We start from the raw sequence: 23905 nt of genomic DNA, 5'->3' as shown, positions 1-23905 counted from the left end.
CAGTGACCTAATTAATACGCAAATAAACACGTAACAACAATTTGTAATGAATACGTATGTGTAATTAACTCTCTCTTGAATAAGAGGATGCGAAAATCCTTCTGTTTAGGTAAATTCCCATTGTCAGTTACTCTTAGCATTGTTTTGTTCTAGTTTGAAGGACATAGAATACGGTGTATCTGATATCTCGCATTGGCAAAGGAACAAAACCATGGAATACCCATTCTGTAATTAGAAGATATGAGTTCCAATTATATACACAAGCGTGACTTCCTACGCGCAATCTGCTAATCTTTTTGGCAACCAAAATTCTCAACCATATCTGAATTCCTAGTAACTACGAACCTCTTCTCACCTAACCTAACGGTAGTTCTATTTTTACGCAAACTCGCATCCATAAATAACAATATCTTTATTAAAGCTTAAGATCAAGCCATTATTTACCTCACCGAGCGTATTTATCATTTTAACATGTTGATGTGAACAGAATTCCTGGCACGTTTAACTTCCTACTAAGTTGGTTGGACATAGTCGTTAGCTGGTAGCACAATATATCATGCTTGTTAATCTGCTGTTGCCACCGTCGGGGACAGTGGCTGCTGACTTGTCGCGCTCTGATGTCACATCAGTACTTGCAATAACAAAAGTGTTTATATTAATTTCTTTATGATTTGACTGCGTTTTTTGTTCGTCAAATGTGTAGGTACTTCGAGGATAGCATTGCGTCTCTATATCGTTGTTGACTAACTAGTTATCTAGTTTGTTGTGAAAATTAAACTAATCCTTTGTTTACGCGGTTGGTTCATTATTCAAACCATTTAGCACATTCGAAATTTGAACATTACAATGAGATCGCAAACACTCATTTGCTTATTTGTTTAAATGACAATTGAAATACGAAATGGTGCTAACGAAGCCTAATTTAACATCACAATTAGAGCTAACATTATCATTGGGTCTGGTCCGATCATAAATAACAAATGCTCCAGTCATTTGTAAACTTTCATACAAGCCGTCTGTCTGAAATGCAGTGCGTTCCAGAGGCGATGCCTGTTCATCAATCGTTGCCACGTCGTATATCCATCTTGCTTCGTTAAAGCTTAGTTGGTGATTTAAATGCCTTCACGTGGCATGCCTTTGTGCGATCAGTACGAATTTGTATTTGAAAATGCAACTATTTCCGGAGTTTTGGGGGTATACCTGATATATTTTGTACTATAAATATCATAGGTGTACATTGTTTCTGAAAATCCGGCCTATGTGGTTCGTTCGTGCGTGTAGCGTCAAGAGATAGGAATGTACATTCTCTATCCAGTAAGACAGGCAGGCATAATTCTGACGGGCGGAAAGCTCTCTTTTTTCAATATATGCAAGTCAATGAAAGGAGACGGGCGAAACTTCATAGAACCTTGGGCTTGGTGTTACAGAGATAATTTATGCATTATTTTATAGGAATAATAGAACCATTTCTAAATTAGAAAAAAAAATCTGTCTCTACAATGGGAGTAAAGAAATCATCGCTATAGAAAAAAAACGGAAAATAAACCACTTTTCTGTGAATAACTTCGTATTTACCCGATAGCACAAGATGTTCACAGCACCTAATCATTGTCCATTGGATTGCCGTATTGACTAATGAGCTTAGATAATAACCAGAATTGAAATTATCGCATGGAATCGACGAGGACCGACATAAAGGTACTTACTTATCGCAAGATGAAACTAAGTGTAGTTTGCATATCTTCTTTTATCTCCTCCTTCATGGAAACGGGCATGAGTTTATACTGTTTTTATATTATTGAAAGAACTATTTCGTTTTCAATAGGACGAATTCCTGTAGTGTTATAACGCCATGTAGCTATGCCACAATTAACACAATGGTGTTGATGGTTCATCGATACTTTTCGAAATCCGGTAGAACAAGCAAAATCAGTCGAGCAAGCAAGAAAATAAATTCCGTTGTTGAATAAGCGTGGGTAGTTCAATAAAGCAACAATCGTCAAAATATTCTCGAAAACCGTAGTCGTTAAAATAAAAATATCAAACCAAAAACATTCACTTGCGTATAAGTACAGGAAGCAAATAACAATAATAATATACATTAATAATAGACAGCCTGATTTTCCCGATACCGGAAGTCAGTTACTTATTCATAAAAAAAAAATATTTTCCCATTGTAATACAATCTAATATTTTTTAATGGCAGATATAAAAATAGAAGAATAATATTGATAAATGTTTCATAAGTGTACAGTCAAGCCCAATTTCGCCCGTCTCCTTTGATCGATTGCCACAATGTTGATACTTAGAAATAAAAGGTTAAAAAGTTAACCGCCTTCTACGAAGCACAGCAATTATAAATTAATTTTTATGCTATTTAAACTAAAATATCTTCCATTGTGCATTGTTTTGTCACCTAACATTTCTAACCTAAATTTTCCGCGTTAAAATGTATTACAATCATTTATCGATGCTCTATTTCTTTCTCATATTTACCGTAACAATTATTTATCCGTGCTCTAGTTTCTTTCACAATTCATAATTTACTCACATTATTTGTGATATAATCTGTTAATCGTATGAATAAGGATATCCATGTTAGGCCTCTCGCAAACAGCTTCGGACGCTTTTAAACTCTTACCGTCTTATTACAAAACGAGGTTTAACTAAAAACTCTGGTTTAAACCTATGCAAATTACGGTTTATATAAAAATTGTATTACAAAAAGTGGTTTAACGATAAACCATGGACTATTTGATGGTCTAATGCTAAACCTCGGCGACCCCTGGTTTGACGATGGTCTAAATCGTAAATGTCAAATCATTTGTCAGATTATCTCTTAAATTGGCGTCTGTTTCATTGTCTTGTGTTATTTTTTTATCGAGAATGGATATTAACGTGGTAGATTCAGTCGATATTGAGGATATTGAAGCCGTTGAGCTACTGGAAACGCCACGCCGACTCAATAGACTCGACTCAGTACTCCAATTTTCAGATCTTTTTTTTTCGTTAATTCATCACAATATTACAAAGAGTCAATTGTTCTATACAATAAGACACTGATAATAAATTTCAAAGCTATTTGCAATAGTCACCGCAATAGTTTTGTTTAATGTTATGGTTTCATATAACGCGCGGGAAGCTTACGTTTCGTAACACGCATTTTGATGTATTACCAGCTAATACAACATTAGTCAAAACTTGAAACCTAAACAAAACTGCAATCGAAGTTACAAATATTGTTGATCTTGGAGCAAAATAACCAAGTCTTAATATTTTTAATACTCCTAAACATTATTTAATCATTAACATTGTATGCAAACGTTTTCTTTTTTGGGTATATGGAACGTTGCGATTAAATGATGTCGTATTGAACGAATGTTGTTTGTATTTGTCTGTGGTTTATATGTAGGCCATGGTTCAAATGGCGGTACTAAGAAGTCTACGGTTTTTATGAGTTTTGTAATACGGACAAATTTAAACCATGGTTTCCCAGATAAGCCTGGTTTTATTAGTACAGGTTTAGGCTAAGGTTTATTTCGCTTTTTGTAATAAGACGGTTAATGTTTTGCGGTTGTTTGTAGGTGACCTTAAGCACAGTCCGTTTTTATCAACGAAATATGACATCATAAATATCTCAAGACAACACTCGTAGCGTCAAGACAGTAATTAACTGCTACTCTTTTTACGGCATTTCGTAGAAGTAACAAGATATTTTTTTATCTTAGCGCCTGTTTACGTTAACTGGAAATAGCAAGAATACGTATCACGTCATGTTGATAAAAAAATGTCATGAAGGATTTATTTGTACAGAGTACTTCTTTTAAAAAATATTTATCTGTAAATAATGACATAAAATAGTGGTATAACATAACACAGCACGATCTTTTCCACTTCCATATATATCGAATTGTATCACACTGAATTTTCCTCATTTTTACCTGTAATAGTTAGCGGGACCATTGCTATTTATCGAGCCCATTTCTGAACATCGTGCTGATCCAAACCAAAATAATTTGACATCGGTAATCGAACCTAAAAGCTCGGTAATCTCAGTAAGCCGTACAACTATTACCAAGCCCCTAGTCTCATAATAAATTATGAAATAACGTAAACATATTGAATTACGATTCCAATCCGTAGAAATTCGTTAGCGGCATACACGAATGTATTTTGGAATCTCGAGAATACTCGCAAATTGTCTTAACGAATTACTGCTATGTTAAATTTGAACATAACCTTAACAAGAAACTTAATTATGCCAAAACTCCGTGCTCAAAAAGGGGTACAAAGATTTTTTTTCACGTATTAATATAGATATCTTCTATATAATATAGAACATTAATCCATCATCTAACGTCGATTTCATCTAGTTCTCGATAATTACGTTCCTAGCAAAGGCACATCTAAATCCTATCACCCTATAACCTCGGCAAACTAAGCTCGAACTAAGTTTAAACTCGGTCTGTACCTATACAGGTGACGTAGGAATTACTTGCACGACCTATAAACTTCGCAAGCAATTAATTAATTGTCCCAAGGCGTCGCCTAACAAGGGTTTGTGGGTAGATGTGTTTGGGAAGGTTATCAAGGTATCGTCAGTGACCTTTCTACGGAAACAGATAGGTAGCATAATGATGGTATAGGTATTAGGTATAGGGCCGAATTTGATGAATGGTTGGTAAATTAACTAAAAAAATGCAAAACAAATTGAGAACCTTCTCTTATTTTTAAAAACGTGTAAACTTTTTGTCAATCTTCTCTAGTTATGTACACTTTGTGATCTCATTAAAACGTCTACGTTCAACTCTGCTATAGCTATGACTGATAAATAACATCGTCACGTCACCATCACCGGGTACGGTCCGAATCGCAAAAGCACCCGCATTCCACTAATGGCGTTGGCTTAGATGTAATAGGGGATAAAGCAGATGCTAACTAATGGCTATATTGTCTTATTTGGACCGGAAAGCTCACGCATAACCCAAAGGTGCCATTCAAAAACTGCATATGAATTATGGAATCAAACAATCAGAAGATTGGATTAAGTATACTCTCTAAACTAGAAACACTAAATTTCGTGAAACGCCTTAATATACCCGCTTAAATTGAATCGTATTATAAAGCAATAAGTATATTTTAATATAAATTTACTATACTTAATAAATTCTTAATTTCTAGAACGTTGGCAGTAATAGATAGATCGGAACTAACCCAGTTAATTGAATCCACTTCTGAACACAACAGTACGATTAATTGGTACGATTACCAAAGAAGATTTACGGTGTTCAGTCCGCAGTTAAGTAATGCTGACTTGTTAACATTGTAATTAAGTGATTGATAATGCACTCCACGATAGCTGAGAGCCTGGGAGGCAAAATGCACCCTCTGTTGCAACAATATATGAGAATTGTAATTTCAATGTTCCTAGTGTAAGCATATTGATTTAAATCGATTGTCACAAGATCGATTGAATGTGTCGAACTTATTCATTGAAAAAAAACTATTTTGCGGATTTTTTTGCGGTTTTTGAATTATAATTTTCTCTCAACGTATAGAAAACTCTGCAGCCTTCGTGGACTCGGGGCGGACTTCACGACTACAAACCACAAAGGCTGCAAAGTCTTCGATATCTCGCGTCGGGAGAAAATTATCATTCAAAAAACCGCTATAACATCCACAAAATAGTTTCATTTCAATGTGGAACTTATGTCAGTTACTACCTTCTGATAATATGTCGTGCGTTATGTAAACACACATATTACTATGTAAACAAATATATTAGACGTATTATCGACTTAAGTTAGCATATCGCGGAAAATTACACATAACTAAACAGTCTCACTATAACAGAATTTATATGTGTTACAATCGATTCTTCAGCATCGGTTTAAAAATCGTTTATCCAACGCCTCGCATCTCTACATTGTGTGCAAATAGTTCTTTATTTAAAAAGCATTACAGCGATCGGCACTTTAACTGCCCGATACTGTGTCGTTCATAAACAACGCGTCACAGTAAAGTCAGTTCAAGATTTAAATGCGCTTTAAATTGCATCGAGCGTATTGAAGATACTTTTATTCGTATTCAATATGTCGTTGATATCTGACCATTTTCGGATGATGAATGATGGAAATTAAACAATAGTATATAAATTTTATATTTTTACTCTTATTTGTCAAACTTTTTTAATAACAAAGAAACAATAAATTGTATGGTAGAATAAGAATATAGCTATGTCTTTAAGCAATTGATGATCAGCTTGATTCTTACGGACCCGAAGCTGTTCATGGTCTTCTTATTATTGGAAACCAAAAGACAAAATCCCCTAAGAATGATTGTCTAGACTACTGAATTCAAATCTTTTTTATTGTTTTAAAAGGTTTGTTTTCTGGTCTTTCCAGGAGTTAAAGGAGAGCTTCAACTATGGCCTGTTCTGCCCACCGATCAACGGTAAAGCCGGCAAGTTTCTCGACGAAGAGCGACGGCTCGGCGACTACCCATTCAACGGTCCAGTGGGCTACCTCGAGGTGAGACATTGATGTAGACTTCCAAGTATACTTGATAGGATTACTTTATGAGTGTTCTAACATGACTTGCGGAGGCATCTGTGAATCAGGAAAAAACAAAATCAAATCCATTCTATACCAGAGGCATAATACGACTTCCTGTTGTAGTGCACAAAAAAAATCGAAAATACAAAATATCATGTTCTCAACTAACATTACTATCTACTACATATCCGTGATAATACTCTGTTGATTCTATTATAGATGTTGTTTTTAAAAGAACTCTCATGGATACATTATGTATTATTTAAACAAAAAAATTAATCGAAACTGATATATTTCCAGTTAAAATACAAGCGGCGTGTGTACAAGATGCTGAAGCTCGACGAGAAGACTCTGAAGGCGCTGCATTCGCGCGCGAACCTGCGCCGCTTCTTGGAGCACGTGACGCACGGACAAATAGACAAGATCAGCAAGGCGTGCTCCAAGGGACTCGACCCTAACTTCCACTGCCAGGAGACAGGAGGTGAGTACTGGCCATATCCAAATGGCGACCACCGTACAAGATGTTAAAACCCGCCATAGTGGCCCATGTAAGTAAGTCGCGTTCCGGGATCAGTCGGTGTATATCGACTTTCAACAGGCCGGCATAATTGTGTCGGGTAAGCATCTTTCATCAGTTGACATTCTATCCACTTACTATCATGTGCAATGTAAAGAAACATAATGCAAATAGGTAGACAGTGAAGGCTTTACACAAATTCAACATTATTTGTAACAAAAGTAAGCGAAGCTCTTTCACCCCCCACCTCTCCCTCGCGCTTACGAAGTATAACAATAATGTTTACAAAATCTGTTCAAATTTCTTTATTGTTATTTATTTCTCAAGAAATTCATACAAATCTTTAAATAAATATCTGATGTCATTTAGACCACAAACTCTACTCCCGTTTGGTACGTAAGTATCACTCGGACCCATATTTAATTTTTAATAAATAACTTATTTATGTTATTTCCTACTATAGAGCATGAACGTCCTGTGTCCTATTTATTCTTAATAATAAATATAATTGCGTAACGATCCTCGAACAGTAGTTGATAGATGTACAGCTGATGTGAAGTGTAAAGGCGGTTTGTTTTAAAACCAAACATCCGCCGCCACCGTACTATCTGCCCACTGTTTGTGTTACAAATCTATTGAAACATCGCATACACGTAGTACATTCTCTTTTATAATTAACTAACTGTTGCTCGCAGCTCCGCTTGTGTGAAATATCATTACCGTACCTTGCTTTCCCGGAAAAAAGTGAATGAATAAATCCCTCCTAATTTCGGCCACAGCCACCAATGTCAACGGAGATTTGCCAAATACGCAGGAGATATTATAGTGCACAAGTGTGTGCGCAATACACAGGTGCACTCTCTGTTCTTTCTCTCTTTCGTCTCTCGAAGATAGCTAGAATTATGCCTAGTTTATCGGATTTTTGTACTCTGTTTAACGTTGAACGTAATGTAAATATTTAGCTGCATAAGTGCTGCTAAAATATTTGCTGTTTGCGGCATATCGAAAAATATTGGGTTATGCCAATATAATCGCTACTGCATATTTACATTGCGAAATAAAAATGATAAAGCAGGTTTTTATCAATTGCAATATACGGGAAGCGATCACTTGACCTACCTCGTAAAATATTCTTGGGATATTTTTGTTAAGATCATTGACCCGGTGAAGACTCGAACTCCTTTAGATGTTCCTAATCCAATTGCTCCTAATTTTATTCTACCTAAAGGTTATTAAACGGAAAGACAAATCAACTTATTTATTTGAACAGCCAACAAAAAATACACCTTACATAGTTAATTGCGTAATTGCTGCAATGTTGTTTTAATTACAGACTGTTACAGCATAAATCTAAATATGAATTTTATAAATATGAAATAATTTTTAATTTTTTTTAGTGGGATTCGGCAAATTGGCTTCACTGTACCGAATATTAAGCGAAATGAAACCCAAAGACAGTGCCGAAAGGCCAAAGATACAAGCATCCCCAGAGGTTTGGCACAGTCATGCCGGCCTGCATAATTGACATTCTATCCTATGAACAAGATTAAAAGACATACAAACAAAAAAGCCAAGAAACCTTACAAACATAACCAGTACCAAAATGCTGTACCTGCATTAGTTTGCCAATACCGTTCCTATAAACGTTCATTTGCATAGATCCTTATCGGCTATTGTTCCACGTGTACTTCATTGTGGACCGTATCACTCCGTGGATAATCTGCGATAAATGTCGAACGGGCCTTGAAATTCATTCTCGATTTATTTCGTACGCGATATATGTCGGCTTACCTTTTTATTCTCCAATTATTCTTAATGGGTTGGATTTGTTACGTCACTTAAAAACTTATTTTGGTGTATGTTTTTTTAATCTTATATGAATTATAAATTCGTCAAGAAATATTTGTGTGTACTCCATTATTTGTTATAATTAATTTTTAGTAAATGCTATTTCATAATTACAGGTATATATGCATAAAACATTTAGATTTACATTGAGTTTATACAGTATTTCACGTTTATTTGCTAATGGTATGCCACAAGGTGTATGCTACATGATATTAATATATCTACAAAACGATTTATTACAGCCAAACTCACATAAATTATAAAGTATTAAATAAGGCAGTTTCAAGTCAGATAAAAAAAATATTAAGAGACTATAAGCTTATTTAATTCGCATTTTTCAACAAGCACAAACCTTAGAAAAACCTCGTAGGTGTGGTCAAAGAATTTCTAGCTTCTTGTATTATCTATATAAAATCAAAATTACAATCATTCCTCTCTCATTTACAGAAACACCACTAACAATAGCAGCCGGCCTAAAATCACCTGGGAAACTTCTAATAGCGCTCGTCAACGGAGGAGCTCTTCTAGACTACAGAACGAAAGATGGAAGCACAGCTATGCATAGGGCCGTCGAGAAGAACTCTCTAGAAGCAGTCAAAACCTTGCTAGAGCTCGGAGCGTCGCCGAATTACAAGGATGGGAAGGGGCTGACCCCATTATATCTGTCGGTGACGAATAAGACCGATCCACTGTTGTGCGAGACGCTGCTGCACGACCACGCGACTATCGGTGCTACTGATCTGCAAGGGTGGCAGGAGGTGCACCAGGTCAGATTCGTCTTCTTATTAGAATATTATAAAAAAATCATCAGCATTTGGTATTATAGTCGTTTATTTAATATTTTTGAGATTATATCATTTTGGTTTTTTATCAGGTTCTAATATGATCATATTTGTTTATAGATACTTCATGTTGTGTAGAAGTTTGATTTAAATGAAATGTTGAGAATATGAATTTAAATTTACAAAGCTAAGCTCAACTATCCTCTGCCTTGCAGGCGTGTCGCAATGGTCTAGTGCAGCATCTAGACCACCTTCTGTTCTACGGCGCGGATATGAACGCGCGCAACGCGTCCGGCAACACTCCTTTGCACGTATGCGCTGTCAACGCCCAAGACTCATGCGCCAGACAGTTGCTCTTCAGAGGCTGTGATAAGGAAGCGCTTAACTTCGCCAATCAGACTCCTTATCAGGTTCGTAGGGTGTCATTTTTTTCTTAAATCCCAGTTTGAACTACAACGTAAATTTTATTTAAGAGTACTTATGTGCAAACCTGTCGACACTCTGAATGCGATAAACAAAACTAAGAAATAGGTAAATATTTTAGAGATGGTAAATGTAGCAGATTATTACATAAAATCTTGTTATAGTGAGCCAGTGTTAAACTCAATTTCCTACTTATAAATTGCAGGCCCGTAGAAGCTTAAGTGAGATAGTTAGGTACTATTCTATCTAAATCTACACATACCAATAAAATAGCGAACCCGGTGTGTTGAACATTGAAAGAAGAGTGCTTAAAAGAAAAGCGGGGTGACTGAACAAGAGTAATACATAAATCAGCCATTATTAGAATTCTTCCCGTGTCTGTCTTTCATTTGTTTATAAGCGCCCATCTCCGCAATCAGAACAGTTTTCTTTTTCATATAGTTTTTACAGATAGACATATATAAATTTTAACAATATTTCTCATCAAATTACAGGTAGCCGTCATAGCCGGCAACTTGGAGCTGGCTGAAGTGATAAAGAACTACAAGTCAGACGAAGTCGGTGAGTCCTGCCCCACTCGTTCGGTAGTGCATGGCTTGATGGCGCTTCATATCAATATCGTTTTATTAATGTACATTGTACGAAGTTTTTAGATCAGTAGTGCTAAGTCCACTAATGTATATATTGAACGTCAGTGTTGATGCATTGGACTGAACTGAAAAATATTTTCTTTCATCTTTTCTCAGAGTTAATTTTTCATATCAAGATCAGCGCTATGCATAAAATACTGAGATTTTTTTTTTTTAATTTAAATCTTTGTCTCCAGTAATGTACATCAACACTGACCCTTGCTTTTATTAAATTTGAGGAGGTTTTTTGATATTTAAAAATCCTCTATGCGATTATTTATAATTTATTAACGTATAACGTATGCTTCAGCATTATGTGTTTCTAAAGACTATATCTAACAGCTACAATTATTACTAATCTTAAATATATGGAACTGCATGCCGTCATCCATTTATATATCTAATCCATTGCTTATTATCATATGGTGATGGTTGTGTACCAAGTTGTGAGGTTTAGAACACTAACCAAAACGTAGACATCGTCCACACATACATTTATTTATTTATGAGCAGTTTAAGTATTATTTTGGTGCACATTATATTAAGTTATTTTATATTGTTTTTGTTATATATTGTTTTCTGGCACGATTCATTATCGTTTTGTTCGGTTTGTTGACGACGCGTTTGCAGTACCGTTCCGATGCCCGCCGAGGTACAATCCGAAGCGGCGGTCGGCGGTGTGGGGGGGGTGGTGGTCTGCGGGGGACAGGTCCTCGCTCGCGTCCTCCACGCGCATCCCCGCCGAGCTGGACGCGTTGCTGCGCCGCCCCGCGCGACCCGCCTCTCCTCTCGACCGCCTCGACCGCCTGGACCGCCTGGACCGCCTCGAGCGACCCTTCTCCTCCGCCTCGTCCAGCATCAGCGACGCCAGCCACCCCAGCCACGAGGACGACGCGAGCATACTCACAGGTAACTCCACGGAGATACACAAATAACCACTCTAATGTGGATGCGACAATTCACTCACAACTCTGTGTTCCTAAGCAGTACTCTGCCTGCTAAGAGTATCAGGTAATCTTCCTTCGTGAACTGTCGCATCTACGTACAAAGTGCGTTATTTCCCCAATCAGGAAGGTAACCGAGAGCACTAACAGTGACACGGACCATGACAACCATCACCATGCACCGACCTCGCCGTCTCCATCATCGATCATACCGTCTGCATGTGTATGTGTGCCTTTATGTATTAGACCAGGCCTGGACGCAGCGAGCACTGCACTCCCGCAGCTCGTGCTCAGTGTGCCCGGGTTACCTCAATCCGCTTCGCTTCCTTCTGTTACAGTGTTATCTTTCCCCTAGATTCTAGATGTTTTTTTAATCAAATTAGCTCCCACACGTTTCATTCGTCACTCGTTACCAAGACGTACGGCCGAATTTATCCGTCAGAGGCGACGCTGTCGACAGATAAGAGCGGCGGCGAGACGAGCGACATCATCTCGGACTCTAGCGGCGTGGGCACCAGCACCTCGGACACCACCACGTGCTCGCTGCAGACAGGTGGCGCCACGGTCGTGTGCCTGCAGCCGGTCGAGCCGGCGGGACACGGACATCTGCGGCTTAACCAGGGCGATATCATCGAAGGTATTTGCTTTAGGATTAGATTACGTACAGAGAATTGCAATGATTCTACGTTCCGGCATATAACTTTGTCTTTCAATAATAGTGGACGAACAGTGGGTGAAATTAAAGATGACTTCTTCGCTGCGAATTGATTATCCTCTCGCAATACTAATTGTACAAGTAGTAGTATAATCGTAGTAAGGTTCGAAAATAATTTGGATAGAATCCTAAGCACATTGAACCTAAGAGACCTTCCCATGTTTACTTGCGTAATCAACGCCAGCTATAAAGTTACATGTAGACTGACAGTAGACTGAAAAGAATTAGTTATTTTGGCCTTTCGTTGATAAGTATTGTACTTTAATGAAGCACCGTAGATATTAGGCAATGTTACAAATACTAACAAGGTTAAATTTTAAACAAAATATGTCGGTCGTTGTTCACAAACTGATTTGGTCTATAGAGTATTGTAAGATTAGAGTCGATGTAAACAAAATAATTTTTAATTTGTAGTATCCTAGAAAACCCTGACCAGAAAAATAAAAATGCTCGCCAAATGTGGCGTCCCCGAATCCGGTTATTTATTTTCCTGGTCAGGCTTTGCATTTATTTTAATATAGACGACCAAAAAGAAAACAATTGAAAACAACTTCGATTAAAAGTATTACATAATATTTAAGACTATGGCAAAACTCGAAATTACTACCACGCTATACTTAACGTAATAATATTTAAAATTGTTACAATTTAATATGTTATTTTTTTTATTAAAATTAAAATGGTGAATATCCCATGAAATCAAGGGAACAAATCTTGTAAATTATTACTCAAAATTTTATTTTACTTGAAACAGAATCCCGTAGTGACAAAACAGAATATGGTAAGCAGAGTGCATAAACTGTCAATAACAATTGTAACTAACCTCGTGTTCACGACTGTGGCTGATCATCTCATTCACGGACATGATTTGATTAAAATTACTCACGAATTTTATACTAAAACTATGATAATAAACAACTGCTAGTCCTGTAAGTTTTGAGAGGAAGACGCACCTGATGGTAAGTGGAGTGGTCAAGATAGCGTGGACTGACAAATTACACCTTGCCAAACAAAATTATGCCGACCTGCTTAAAACCGGATAGACTGGATGGTTCCGGAACACAACACACTTGAATAAAAAATATATCCTACCAAGCGATTACCATCATGCAAGCGGATTGCTTTCGTCATAGTCTTATAAAAAAAGATGTATAAGATAAGTAAACATGCCACTACATACAGGAATCCTGAGTTATTCACCTATATCGAAGGTGTGGTATTGCAGTGACCGGGGCTACCGATGAGGGCTACCTGGAGGGCACGGTGCGAGGCTCTGGCGCGAGCGGACTGTTTCCCGCGCATTGCGTGCAGGAAGTACGGTTGAGGCAGAACAACGCGCACTTGCATCAGGTGAGTTCATTATAAGGTAGAATATTGATATTTTTTAAGCAGCCACGTCAAAGTGACCACATTGAACTTGTTATGGAGTGGGGCACGTATAGTGTTGATTGACGAGAGATGTTTACTCCAGTCGACACAATTATGCTGGCCTGTTTGCTACCTCCAGAGTTGTGTAGGCTTACGATCGATGGTCACTCATCTGGCCCATCTTCTATAAAAAAACAAATGTTAGTTATTGTATGTATTTCGGTTTTGCAGTCTCTGTAGTATATTATCACTCGATATATAAGCCATATAAGTCCCACTGCTAAACATGAAACTTCGTGGAATATAACTACACATTAACAAAGTTGTCAGTAAGGTTATACGAACTGTATAAATGTAATAAATAACTTTAACTTATAATTTAAAACATGTTCCAGGTACTAGCTTCGGGTCCCATCCACCACTCCCGAGTGACCGGCAGACGAGAGATGACGCTCAGCAAGACGTACAGCGCCACGGCTCCGAGGATAAAGAAATCGTAAGCACACCTCCATTCTTTAATAATGACGACCTCCTACCAGGTTTTTAAAATACGTATAAAAGATTTTGTCATAGAAAAAAGTGGATAAATAGTCTAACTTATCTCAGTAACCAGCTGAGCTGGCCCAGGAGCTCGCTTTCCCATTATGGGATCCCGCTAACAGCTGTTTTCAATAAACGATCCCAATCTCAATCTTCAATCCGATTCCCCAAATGAACCAATCAGAATAACTCATTTGTAAGCATGTCAAAATAATTTGTTCTGATTAGTCCATTTTTAAGATAGATAGTAAAAAGCGTAACAACAATTACTGGATATTGAATACTGGATTTCAGTAATTACTGGCCTAGAATTTGCTATCCCTTGTATAAATCTTCATTTAACATCACACATAAAAGTCGGGACCAAGCTCAGACATTGCATTTAAATGTAATGTGGGCATGTCATGAGATTACTGATGGAAAAGTATTTATATTTCTGTATTGCGTGTGATGACATATTGCAGTGCGTTAGTTTAATTGTTAACATGCAACAAAGTGTGTTATCTCATTTGATGAGTTCATAATAATCAGTCTCGGATGATGTTATGCTATAGTAACAAATAATATTATTTTCTTAAGATACTCGCATGTATTTTTAAAAACCAAGAAGGTTGCTGAACGAAACGCTGTACAAGTTTGTTTTGCAGCAAACGAAGTATGTTAATTATAAAAAAATCTTATAGAACAGTTGATGGATAGAACAGTTGTATTTGAGTAACAGAAGAGAACGGATTCAAAATTATTTGTGTGTGAAACTGAAATTTTATTTCATTTGGGACAACAAACATGTGTAATAAGACTGACTCAAAAGAATAGTACAGAAACTTCATAATTACATAACTAACACCATATTTTCCTTTTTATTTGAGACAACAAACAGTTAAGTACAAGACTGACTGAAAAGTTAGTATAGAAACTTAACCAACACCATTATCCACTAAGTAAAATATAATTGAAAAATATTTTTCTTGAATAAACCTATCCAAACCTCCACGATATTTTATTATACCCTACTGCATAAACCAACAAACAATAGACAATGTTAGTCTAAATGTCAGTACGTAAGGCAGTATCGTGGCGGGTAGATGTGCATCACAGGCTCTTGGGAGAACCTGGTGGCCCTGTACTGTGCAGGGCGGCGGCCGACATGCGTCGCCAGGATTGTGATCAACTTGCTTGCCAACAGGTTTGTTGTCAGCTGGTTTTGTACGACGGCTGGTGAATTTACCCGGGCCCGTCGTCCCCGAGTATTGTTGGTCAAATAGCATTTCGCTTCGTTATTCAATTGGTTACTATATAAGTTAATCGTGAAGTAAAAAGCATTTTTAGACTAATTCAGATAAATTAAAGTTAGAATCAGTGTTTATAAAAAAAAATGTTTGTGCAATATGATTTTTATTGCATTTTAAAATTCTGTAAAAATATGTTTGTCAATCTAAGGCTTCATATAAATTTTACAACCTTTTGATAAAAAATCCCTGTATGTATGTTTTTTTTGTACGTGCACAGCAAAGTGACCACACTGCAGCTGATGGTAAGTAGAGTGCTGTCCAATAGTAATTAGAATGTCGGTAGTCGACACAATTATGCCGGCCTATTGGAATAGATTATACACAGACCGTTCTCGGAACGCGAGACACTTACGTCAGTCACTATGGCGAATTTTAACACCTTGGATACGGTAGTCGCTACCAGCAAAATGTTTAGACGAGGAGTCCACCAATGAACGAATATTCAGTGGTTGATGTGTGTGTGTGCAGATATGGCAACATGGAGACGCGCACGGTGGTGCTGCACCGGGCGCGGCGCGGGTTCGGGTTCGTGCTGCGCGGCGCCAAGGCGTCGTCGCCGCTGATGGAGCTGCGCCCGTCGGAGCGCTGCCCCGCGCTGCAGTACCTCGACGACGTCGACGCGGGCGGCGTGGCCGACCGCGCCGGACTCAAGAAGGGGGACTTTCTTGTGGCGGTGAGATTTACACACATACTTATTTTTGTCATTTTCTACTGCATCAAAAGTTTATTTAAATAAGAATAGGTTACTTACTTGCAATTAGAAGATAAGTTGTGATTTTCATTAAACATTTGATATCATATGTCCAACTCAATTATGTACATTTTTATTTATTGTCATAATTGTTAGTCACTCATCTGCAGACATTTTTTTATTTCTAGCCTTATTTGAATGAAAAGTGTTAATAAAACTTGCAATTAGCTAGAAGTTAGAAGTAACAATGTAAAACCGTGTTAGCAAATTCCTACCTAAAACGTGAGGATGTTTATTTTCCAATGTTTTACAAACAATCAAAACACGTTTCTTCGTAAACCTTTTTTTTTTTCTAAATTAATTAGTTTGGACGGAATTTTGTAGTCGATAGGCGGTATGGCTGTTCTTTTAAATTATAAAAAGGTGACAAAGCCGCGCGCGTCGGTAAATGTGTCAATATAAATACTATTTTATTTTATTTTTGTAATGTTTTGATTGACGAGACGAGCTTGCGGTTCGCTGAGAGTAAGCGATACGACTGCCCATAAACAGAAGAAACACCGTCCAACACCTTGAATTACAAAGTATTGTTTGGTATTCCTCTGCGCCCACCATCCTGAGACATGAGATGTTAAGTCTCATTATGTCCAGTAGTTACACTGGCTGCAATTCTCTTCAAACCGGAACACAACAGTGACTTCACACTGCTGCTTGGCGGCAGAAATAGTCATTGCGGTGGTACCTACCCAGGTGGACTCTCCACCTACCTACCATCAGTGAATATCTCAATGTTATTGTGCCTATAATTATGTTTTATTAGTTGCATATTCCTTAATCAAACATTTTTATAATTGCTTCAATCCATTGTCTACTTAACATCTCATGTCTCAGGATGACGAGCGCAGTGGAATACCAAACAATACTTTGTAATTCAAGGTGTTGTATGGTGTTTCTTCTGTTTATGGGAGGTCGTATCGCTTACCATCAGGCGAACGGCAAGCTCGGCTCGTCATTCAAAGCAATAAAAAAAAACTTTCATATCCTATATCTGGCTGTATGTTATAACTGGTACGTTTTCAGATAAACGGCGAGGACGTGTCGGCCGCGTCTCACGAACACGTGGTGGAGCTCATCCGCAGCTCCGGCGCGCTCGTCTCCATGACTGTTGTCTCGTTGAACAATGCGAATGGTACGGCAGCAGTCTTGGATTTGTAGATAGGCCGTATAGGCCGCGAACTATGGCGGCAGATTTCAGAAGACGCTCACTCGATTTAATTAATCACTCGTTTATTTAACCTTAGTGCCTTCCATAATACAAACAAATGGAAAATTATTAAGTATTTTAGAAACCTACATACATAAACTTACCTACATGGAGCGGCGGAAATAAAGTGGCCTACACTCATAAAAAATATAAACCCGGCACTGGTATCTGATAGGTTATGAGAGAAATAACACAGGATTGAAATACTATCAGTAGATTTATTGAGAACAGTAATTACTTATTAGCGCAGCAATGACAAGACCAAAGAGAATTATACTAAAAAATGTAGGTCATTCTTATATATATCAAGTGGCGCCAACAAGCGACATAATGCAGTACTAAGATAGCGCACATAAATTGTTTGGTTTATACTCTATCTATGTAACTATACAGTTTCAACAGTATCAATACACTGCACTCGAAGCGCCAGCTCCGATGAATCTTGTGGAATGACTTAATGTGAAGGCAGTGATTTTGTCGATATTTTGATTATTATGCACCTGCGTCCGTCCTTTACACCACCCCAAGGTTGTCTGGGAAAGAATGTCCATGGCATTAAATCTGCCTGTATACCATGTGTAAAAAGTGTAAATAAATAAAAATGTTATCGATATTACGTTAGGTCAGATATCGATAATGTGAAATATGTTTATTTCATCGATAACGTTGCATGCATTAACTTATTACATCAACATGTCAAGATTTCTCGGAATTCGCGCGTGGACTGTACCTACTTCTCTAGTACCTACAATCTGTTTTCAAAAGGTCTGACTTATCTGTGTATCGTAGATTCAAAACTTGTTTCTTAGTGTCCATCACTACAAAATTTGCGCTACATTTCTGCCAATAAAACTTTCTCTTCACACGTACAAAGATTTTATCAGATTTTTTAAAGTTTATAAGAATCTCCGCTCTTAATTCGATTTGCCTTGATAATGTCTGTTTAAACAGTAGGTATGATATCGTCTGTATGTGCAGGTAACAACGAGAACAACACGTGTACGGTGCCCACAAGCAAGTCCCAAAACCAGTTGTCGAGTTCAGGACGACCTTACGCCGCCACCCTGCCGAGGAAGGCTGCAGGAGGTATCTTGAAATTTTGGTCATTTTTGGTTATAACGCGAAGTATATTCAAATTGCCTAGACATTTAACTTATGTTCTTGTTATATTATGTTGATTTTTTACATGTTTAAATAACTAAAAAACTATAAGAGACCAGGCATTCCTGAAGGATCACTATTATTATTATTTATTATTATGTATCAAAGAACAAGCATAAGGTGTTGTCATTTGGTCTGGTCGTGATGTTGATGACCCCCCCCCCCGCAGGTCGCAGCCCCGCGCCCGCGCCCCCGCGCCGCGACCCGCGGACTACCCTGAGTGTGGGACGCGCCAGGGCTAAGTCCATGGTCGCTGGACTCGGTAAGTCTACTTTAAATACAAAGTGCAATACTTTAAAGCATCTGTTCACACATCCAACTCAATAATTTTACCTATAATTATTCCTCCTATTTTAAACAATATATTTTTTCACGAATCCTGGTTACGAATTACTAATCTAGATTTTTAATCTAGAATTTCTACGGTTTCTGATACCCTCGGTATATCTAAGGTTATTGTATTATGTGTTTATGCAATTTCAGAAAATGGTGGTGAAAAAGAAGAGAGCTGCGAACCACTGAGCGTAGCTGGCAAGTCTTCATCCGCCGAGTCTGTTCAACTGCACGGAGGAAGTAACAGTGAGTGGGATATTTTATAACGCACAAATTATTGTCTATATTTTATATCTTTATTGTATAATTTGATGACGTAATAGCATCCATACTTAATACGTTAAGTTGTGAATTAGATTTCTAGGTAATTGAAAAATGAGGTATTTGTGTTCATTGTTACGGGAGTAATTACCAGTTGCGTGCAGTCTAATTACACCTCTCCTTCAAATATAATCGCGTTATATATTTTTATGTTTGAATTGATTACATACTCTTTGATGTTATTTTTATTCACAATTTTGTCTCCAATTAATTTCGTCTAGATTCTAAAACATCCTGACAGGTAGGTAGAACAGATCATTTCATCCCCAAGACGCTCCCCACCACCTTTTGAGTGCGTATGTCGCGGAATAAGAGGACGGATCCAAACACTTTCCCCGACGCTATACACCATTGTGTGCGTGCGCACTCATGCTACTTACACATACTACGATGGGGCACGTGTTCATAGATAATAATAATAATATCAGCCCTGTATTATATACTTGCTCACTGCTGAGCACGGACCTCCTCGACTACTGAGAGGGATTAGGCCTTAGTCTAGTCTGGCCTAGTGCGGATTGGTAGACTTCACACACCCTCTAAATTCCTATAGAGAACTCCTCAGGCATGCAGGTTTCCTTACGATGTTTTAATTCACAAAGAAAACAAACATAATTTTAGAAAAGTCAGAGGTGTGTGCCCTTGGGATTTGTACCGGAGGATATTCGTCTCGGCAGTCCGTTCCACAACCAACTAGGCTATCGCCGCACACTGTAAGCGATGGGTTAAAGTAGTGGGGCGCGTGTTAATCTATACTATTATATAAAGCTGAAGAGTTTGTTTGTTTGTTTGTTTGAACGCGCTAATCTCAGGAACTACCGGTCCAAACTAAAAAATTCTTTTTGCGTTGGATAGCCCTATGTTCGTGGAGTGCTATAGGCTATATATCATCACGCTATACCCAATAGGAGCGGAGCAGTAATGACTAATCTCAGGAACTACCGGTCCAAACTGAAAAAAATCTTTTTGCGTTGGATAGCCCTTTGTTCGTGGAGTGCTATAGGCTATATATCATCACGCTATACCCAATAGGAGCGGAGCAGTAATGCCTAATCTCAGGAACTATCGGTCCGAACTGAAAAATTCTTTTTGCGTTGGATAGCCCTTTGTCCGTGGAGTGCTATAGGCTATATATCATCACGCTATGACCAATAGGAGCAGAGCAGTAATGGCTAATCTCAGAAACTAGGAGTTTGAACTGAATAATTCTTTTTGTGTTGGATAGCCCTTTGTTCCTGGAGTGCTATAGGTTATATATCGTCACGCTATGACCAATAGGAGCGGAGCAGTAATGAAACATGATGCAAAAACGGAGACAATTTATTAGTTTTGAGAGCTTCTGTTGCGTGCGCTGCGTAAACGGTTAAAGTTATGCAACAATAATGTATGACGGGATTGTTCCTCTTAAAAGTTCTACAAAAATATATCATAAAAACAAAAGTCCCCCGCTGCATCGGTCTGCCTGAACGTGTTAAACTCAAAAACTACCCAACGTATTAGGATAAAATTTGGTATGGAGACAGTTTGAGACCCTGGGAAGAACACAGGCTTCCGGGAAAATATATAGCGTGACTTTTATAACGGAAAACTTCAACCCGAAAAACTTTATAACGCGAGCGGAGCCGCGGGCAAAAGCTAGTAGATGATTTAATGATCTATCCCTGACGTCCCCGTGATAATGTTGTGGTGGTGTTCGCAGACGGCACGCCGTCGTCGGGCACGCCGGTGGCGCCGCGCACGGCGTCCATCCGCCAGCGCCCCGCCTCGTCGCGCATCACCGCCGCCGAGCTCGAGGAGCTGTTCCAGCGCCAGGCCGACGCAGACACTAGGTTAGTACACACCTTAACAAACACATAGACAATAAACCAAATAAATCTCTATTATAGTGCTGGTGATGACTTCATTTAAATAACATTTGATTACTGTTCACTTACCTTACCTTAAAATATCGATGGAAGTTGAGACACTACCATAACTGAAGCCACTTTAAGCTTCAGGTAACAAATTAATAATCATAGTAAAACTTAGTTCAAAACATAAGTAATATTTGTTTATCTCGATACCACATTGTAAGTATCGATATCGAATCGATTATCGATATCAATATTCGTTCGGCGATACAATACACGTATCCGTGTTCCAGCGGCGGCAACAATGCAATGATGACTCGGTCGGCGTTCCAGGGCGGGTCTAATTCCCCCCCGTACTCCCCCGCCAGGGTCTCGGGCAGGGTGTACGCCTCCGTCGCTGAGATGAAGAGGTCCAGAGGGAAGGTAGGAATATAAGTTTGCGTAGATCAAATCCGAGAAACATTTTAACTTGAGTCTACGTCTAGTTATTGAAAAAGTTCACATTGATATAATAAAAATATTATTGATCTACATTGATTCTATATTTATTTTGAGTAACGACGAATTGAATATATAACTACAACTTATTTGTTACATAGCGTAATAACAGCCTATTTCATTACTAATAGGAGAATTGATGAATAATAGTTTGTGCTACAGGTTTGTGTGTCTGTGTGTGTTGTAGTTCTGGAACAAGTCCGGCGGCACGTTGCGGCGCGAGTTCCACTCGACGCCCGACCTCGCCGCCGAACACAACGCGCATCCACTCAGGACGCGCTCCAGCGAGGACGTGCACGGTAACTATACTTATACTTATAAAATATATGTATAGGCATTAAATAAGTTGGATGATTGTTGGGAATGGAAGCAGCCAGAAGAGAAAAATTGTAAGAGGGCAAAAGAAATGTTTGTATCATTTCTTCTTAATTGACTCTATTTCCCCTACACTCCGCTTACCATCAGGTGCATATCCTATACTCAATTAAAAAAAAAATTGATATTATTATAGGTACGTTCTTTTAGTCGTCATCCGCTACAAATTTTTTTATTGTGTGTAGTGTAAGATTGCTTGTGTGTGCCGCAGGCGCGTCGTGCGGTCGCGTGCCGCCGCCGTCGCAGCCGCCGCCGCCGGTGCCGGGGGCTGCGGGCGGCGCGGGCGGCGCGGTGCCGTCGTCCTTCCGCCCCGCCGCCGCCGCCAAGCTGTACGCCGCGCCCGCCGACCTGCGCCCCGTCGCATACCGACATCCCAACGATGACAACGCGGTAACCACACATTTAAACTAAATATTTACATTACAATAAACATCATAAACTGTACATATAAACCGGAAAATCCAGTTACACCTTTAAGTTTGATTCCTTTATCGTCATTTTCTATATTTCGCTATCACATGCCAATCTCACAAAACAGATCATGTTAACATCCCTCAACTTATCTGAATAAAATACTATTTGCCATTAAACAACCTTGTCCCACATGCATGGCCAACTAACAAACATAACATATACTAACGTTGCCCGCCTGGCTGCCGGCAGAGCCGCAAGTCGTTGTCGCTGCGGTCGTGGTCGTCGCCGGCGCGGGCGCAGTCCGCCGACGAGCCCGCCAACCAGTACGCGCAGCCCTTCAACACGCACAAGGGCTTCGTCAGACAGGTACGGCTTCACTCATTCACTCACTCATATCGCAAACCTTCGACCTAGGACATTAGTACCCATAGTATAATAATCGACAAAATACTTGAGCACACTGCGTGTAGGACGCCCTACACTACAACACCATTTCATATTCAATTGTAATCAGTCCTCAAGATAACATTCACGTATAGCATTAATCTTTGTCAAACTACTTCACGCAAACAACTAATAGCGTTATAATGCTCAGTTTAGAATAGCAAGTTCTTGGAGGAATATATTGCGCAATAACTTCTAATTGCGTGTACATTAGCAGCAATATTTCAATAGACCTACACATTTATCGAACTTGAACAAAATTCAAAATTTGCAGTTCAGCTTGCCATGATTGTTTACAGGATAAAAAGTACTTTTGGAAATTGACTTCTGCAAGTTTTGTAGCTAATCTAAGCCTCCTACACTCTCCCTAAACTATGTCCCTTTGTTCCCAGAACTCAACCCCAGCACCACCGATCCCGGAGCCGGATTACAGCATGTCTGAATCCGATGAAGAAGCAGACGCCAAGCCCAAAGTGGAACCAGCGGCGGTAGCGGAGACCAGCGCCAATAGCAATGCCAGGTAACCCCACCACAGCTTGAAATAACCAGCTAAAATCTAAGCTAATCTTTTTTTGTATACGTGCATGGAAAAAATACCCAACTGCACCTGATGGTATGTGGATTAGGGTCCAATAAAATTTCGACTGAGGACAGATGATTACCCCTCGACAGTCGATACAATTATGCCGGCCTGTTGGAACCGGATATATACGGGCTGATCCCGGAATGCGCCTTTGTTTACGATGGTCGCTATCCGGGCGGATATAAAATATATTCTACCACTAGCAGGATTGAACTAAATGGAAAGAAACTAATATGGCCTCGAAATTACGTACCTTTCATAGTGTGACAGATCCGTTTCCAAATTCTATCGGTTAGATGCTCAATTAATTCCCAACGTTGTTTCCATTCCTGTTTTTAAAGGTCGACTAGACACCCACA

The 23905-nt window shown here is 38.7% G+C and overlaps 1 protein-coding gene across 1 annotated transcript in view; it reads left to right on the top strand.

Moving 5' to 3' along the window:
• The window catches only part of LOC115451144 (SH3 and multiple ankyrin repeat domains protein 3), a 229646-nt gene that overhangs the window by 204081 nt on the left and 1660 nt on the right, over window positions 1-23905 (top strand). Inside the window, exons 5-24 of the mRNA XM_037441528.1 lie at window positions 6405-6530; window positions 6855-7035; window positions 9367-9686; window positions 9917-10111; window positions 10619-10685; window positions 11384-11662; window positions 12140-12334; window positions 13638-13762; window positions 14176-14276; window positions 16081-16285; window positions 17384-17492; window positions 18546-18653; window positions 18898-18990; window positions 19212-19307; window positions 21082-21211; window positions 21526-21655; window positions 21918-22029; window positions 22317-22495; window positions 22769-22885; window positions 23356-23483. Coding sequence (XP_037297425.1) covers window positions 6405-6530; window positions 6855-7035; window positions 9367-9686; window positions 9917-10111; window positions 10619-10685; window positions 11384-11662; window positions 12140-12334; window positions 13638-13762; window positions 14176-14276; window positions 16081-16285; window positions 17384-17492; window positions 18546-18653; window positions 18898-18990; window positions 19212-19307; window positions 21082-21211; window positions 21526-21655; window positions 21918-22029; window positions 22317-22495; window positions 22769-22885; window positions 23356-23483 — 2996 coding nt within the window. The remainder of the gene's footprint in view (window positions 1-6404; window positions 6531-6854; window positions 7036-9366; window positions 9687-9916; window positions 10112-10618; window positions 10686-11383; window positions 11663-12139; window positions 12335-13637; window positions 13763-14175; window positions 14277-16080; window positions 16286-17383; window positions 17493-18545; window positions 18654-18897; window positions 18991-19211; window positions 19308-21081; window positions 21212-21525; window positions 21656-21917; window positions 22030-22316; window positions 22496-22768; window positions 22886-23355; window positions 23484-23905) is intronic.

Source organism: Manduca sexta, chromosome 22, assembly GCF_014839805.1.
Source record: "Manduca sexta isolate Smith_Timp_Sample1 chromosome 22, JHU_Msex_v1.0, whole genome shotgun sequence".
In the NCBI taxonomy this organism is placed as follows: Eukaryota; Metazoa; Arthropoda; class Insecta; order Lepidoptera; family Sphingidae; genus Manduca; species Manduca sexta.
Note: the sequence above shows the minus strand (reverse complement) of the source record. Positions and strands in the feature narration are given on the sequence as shown.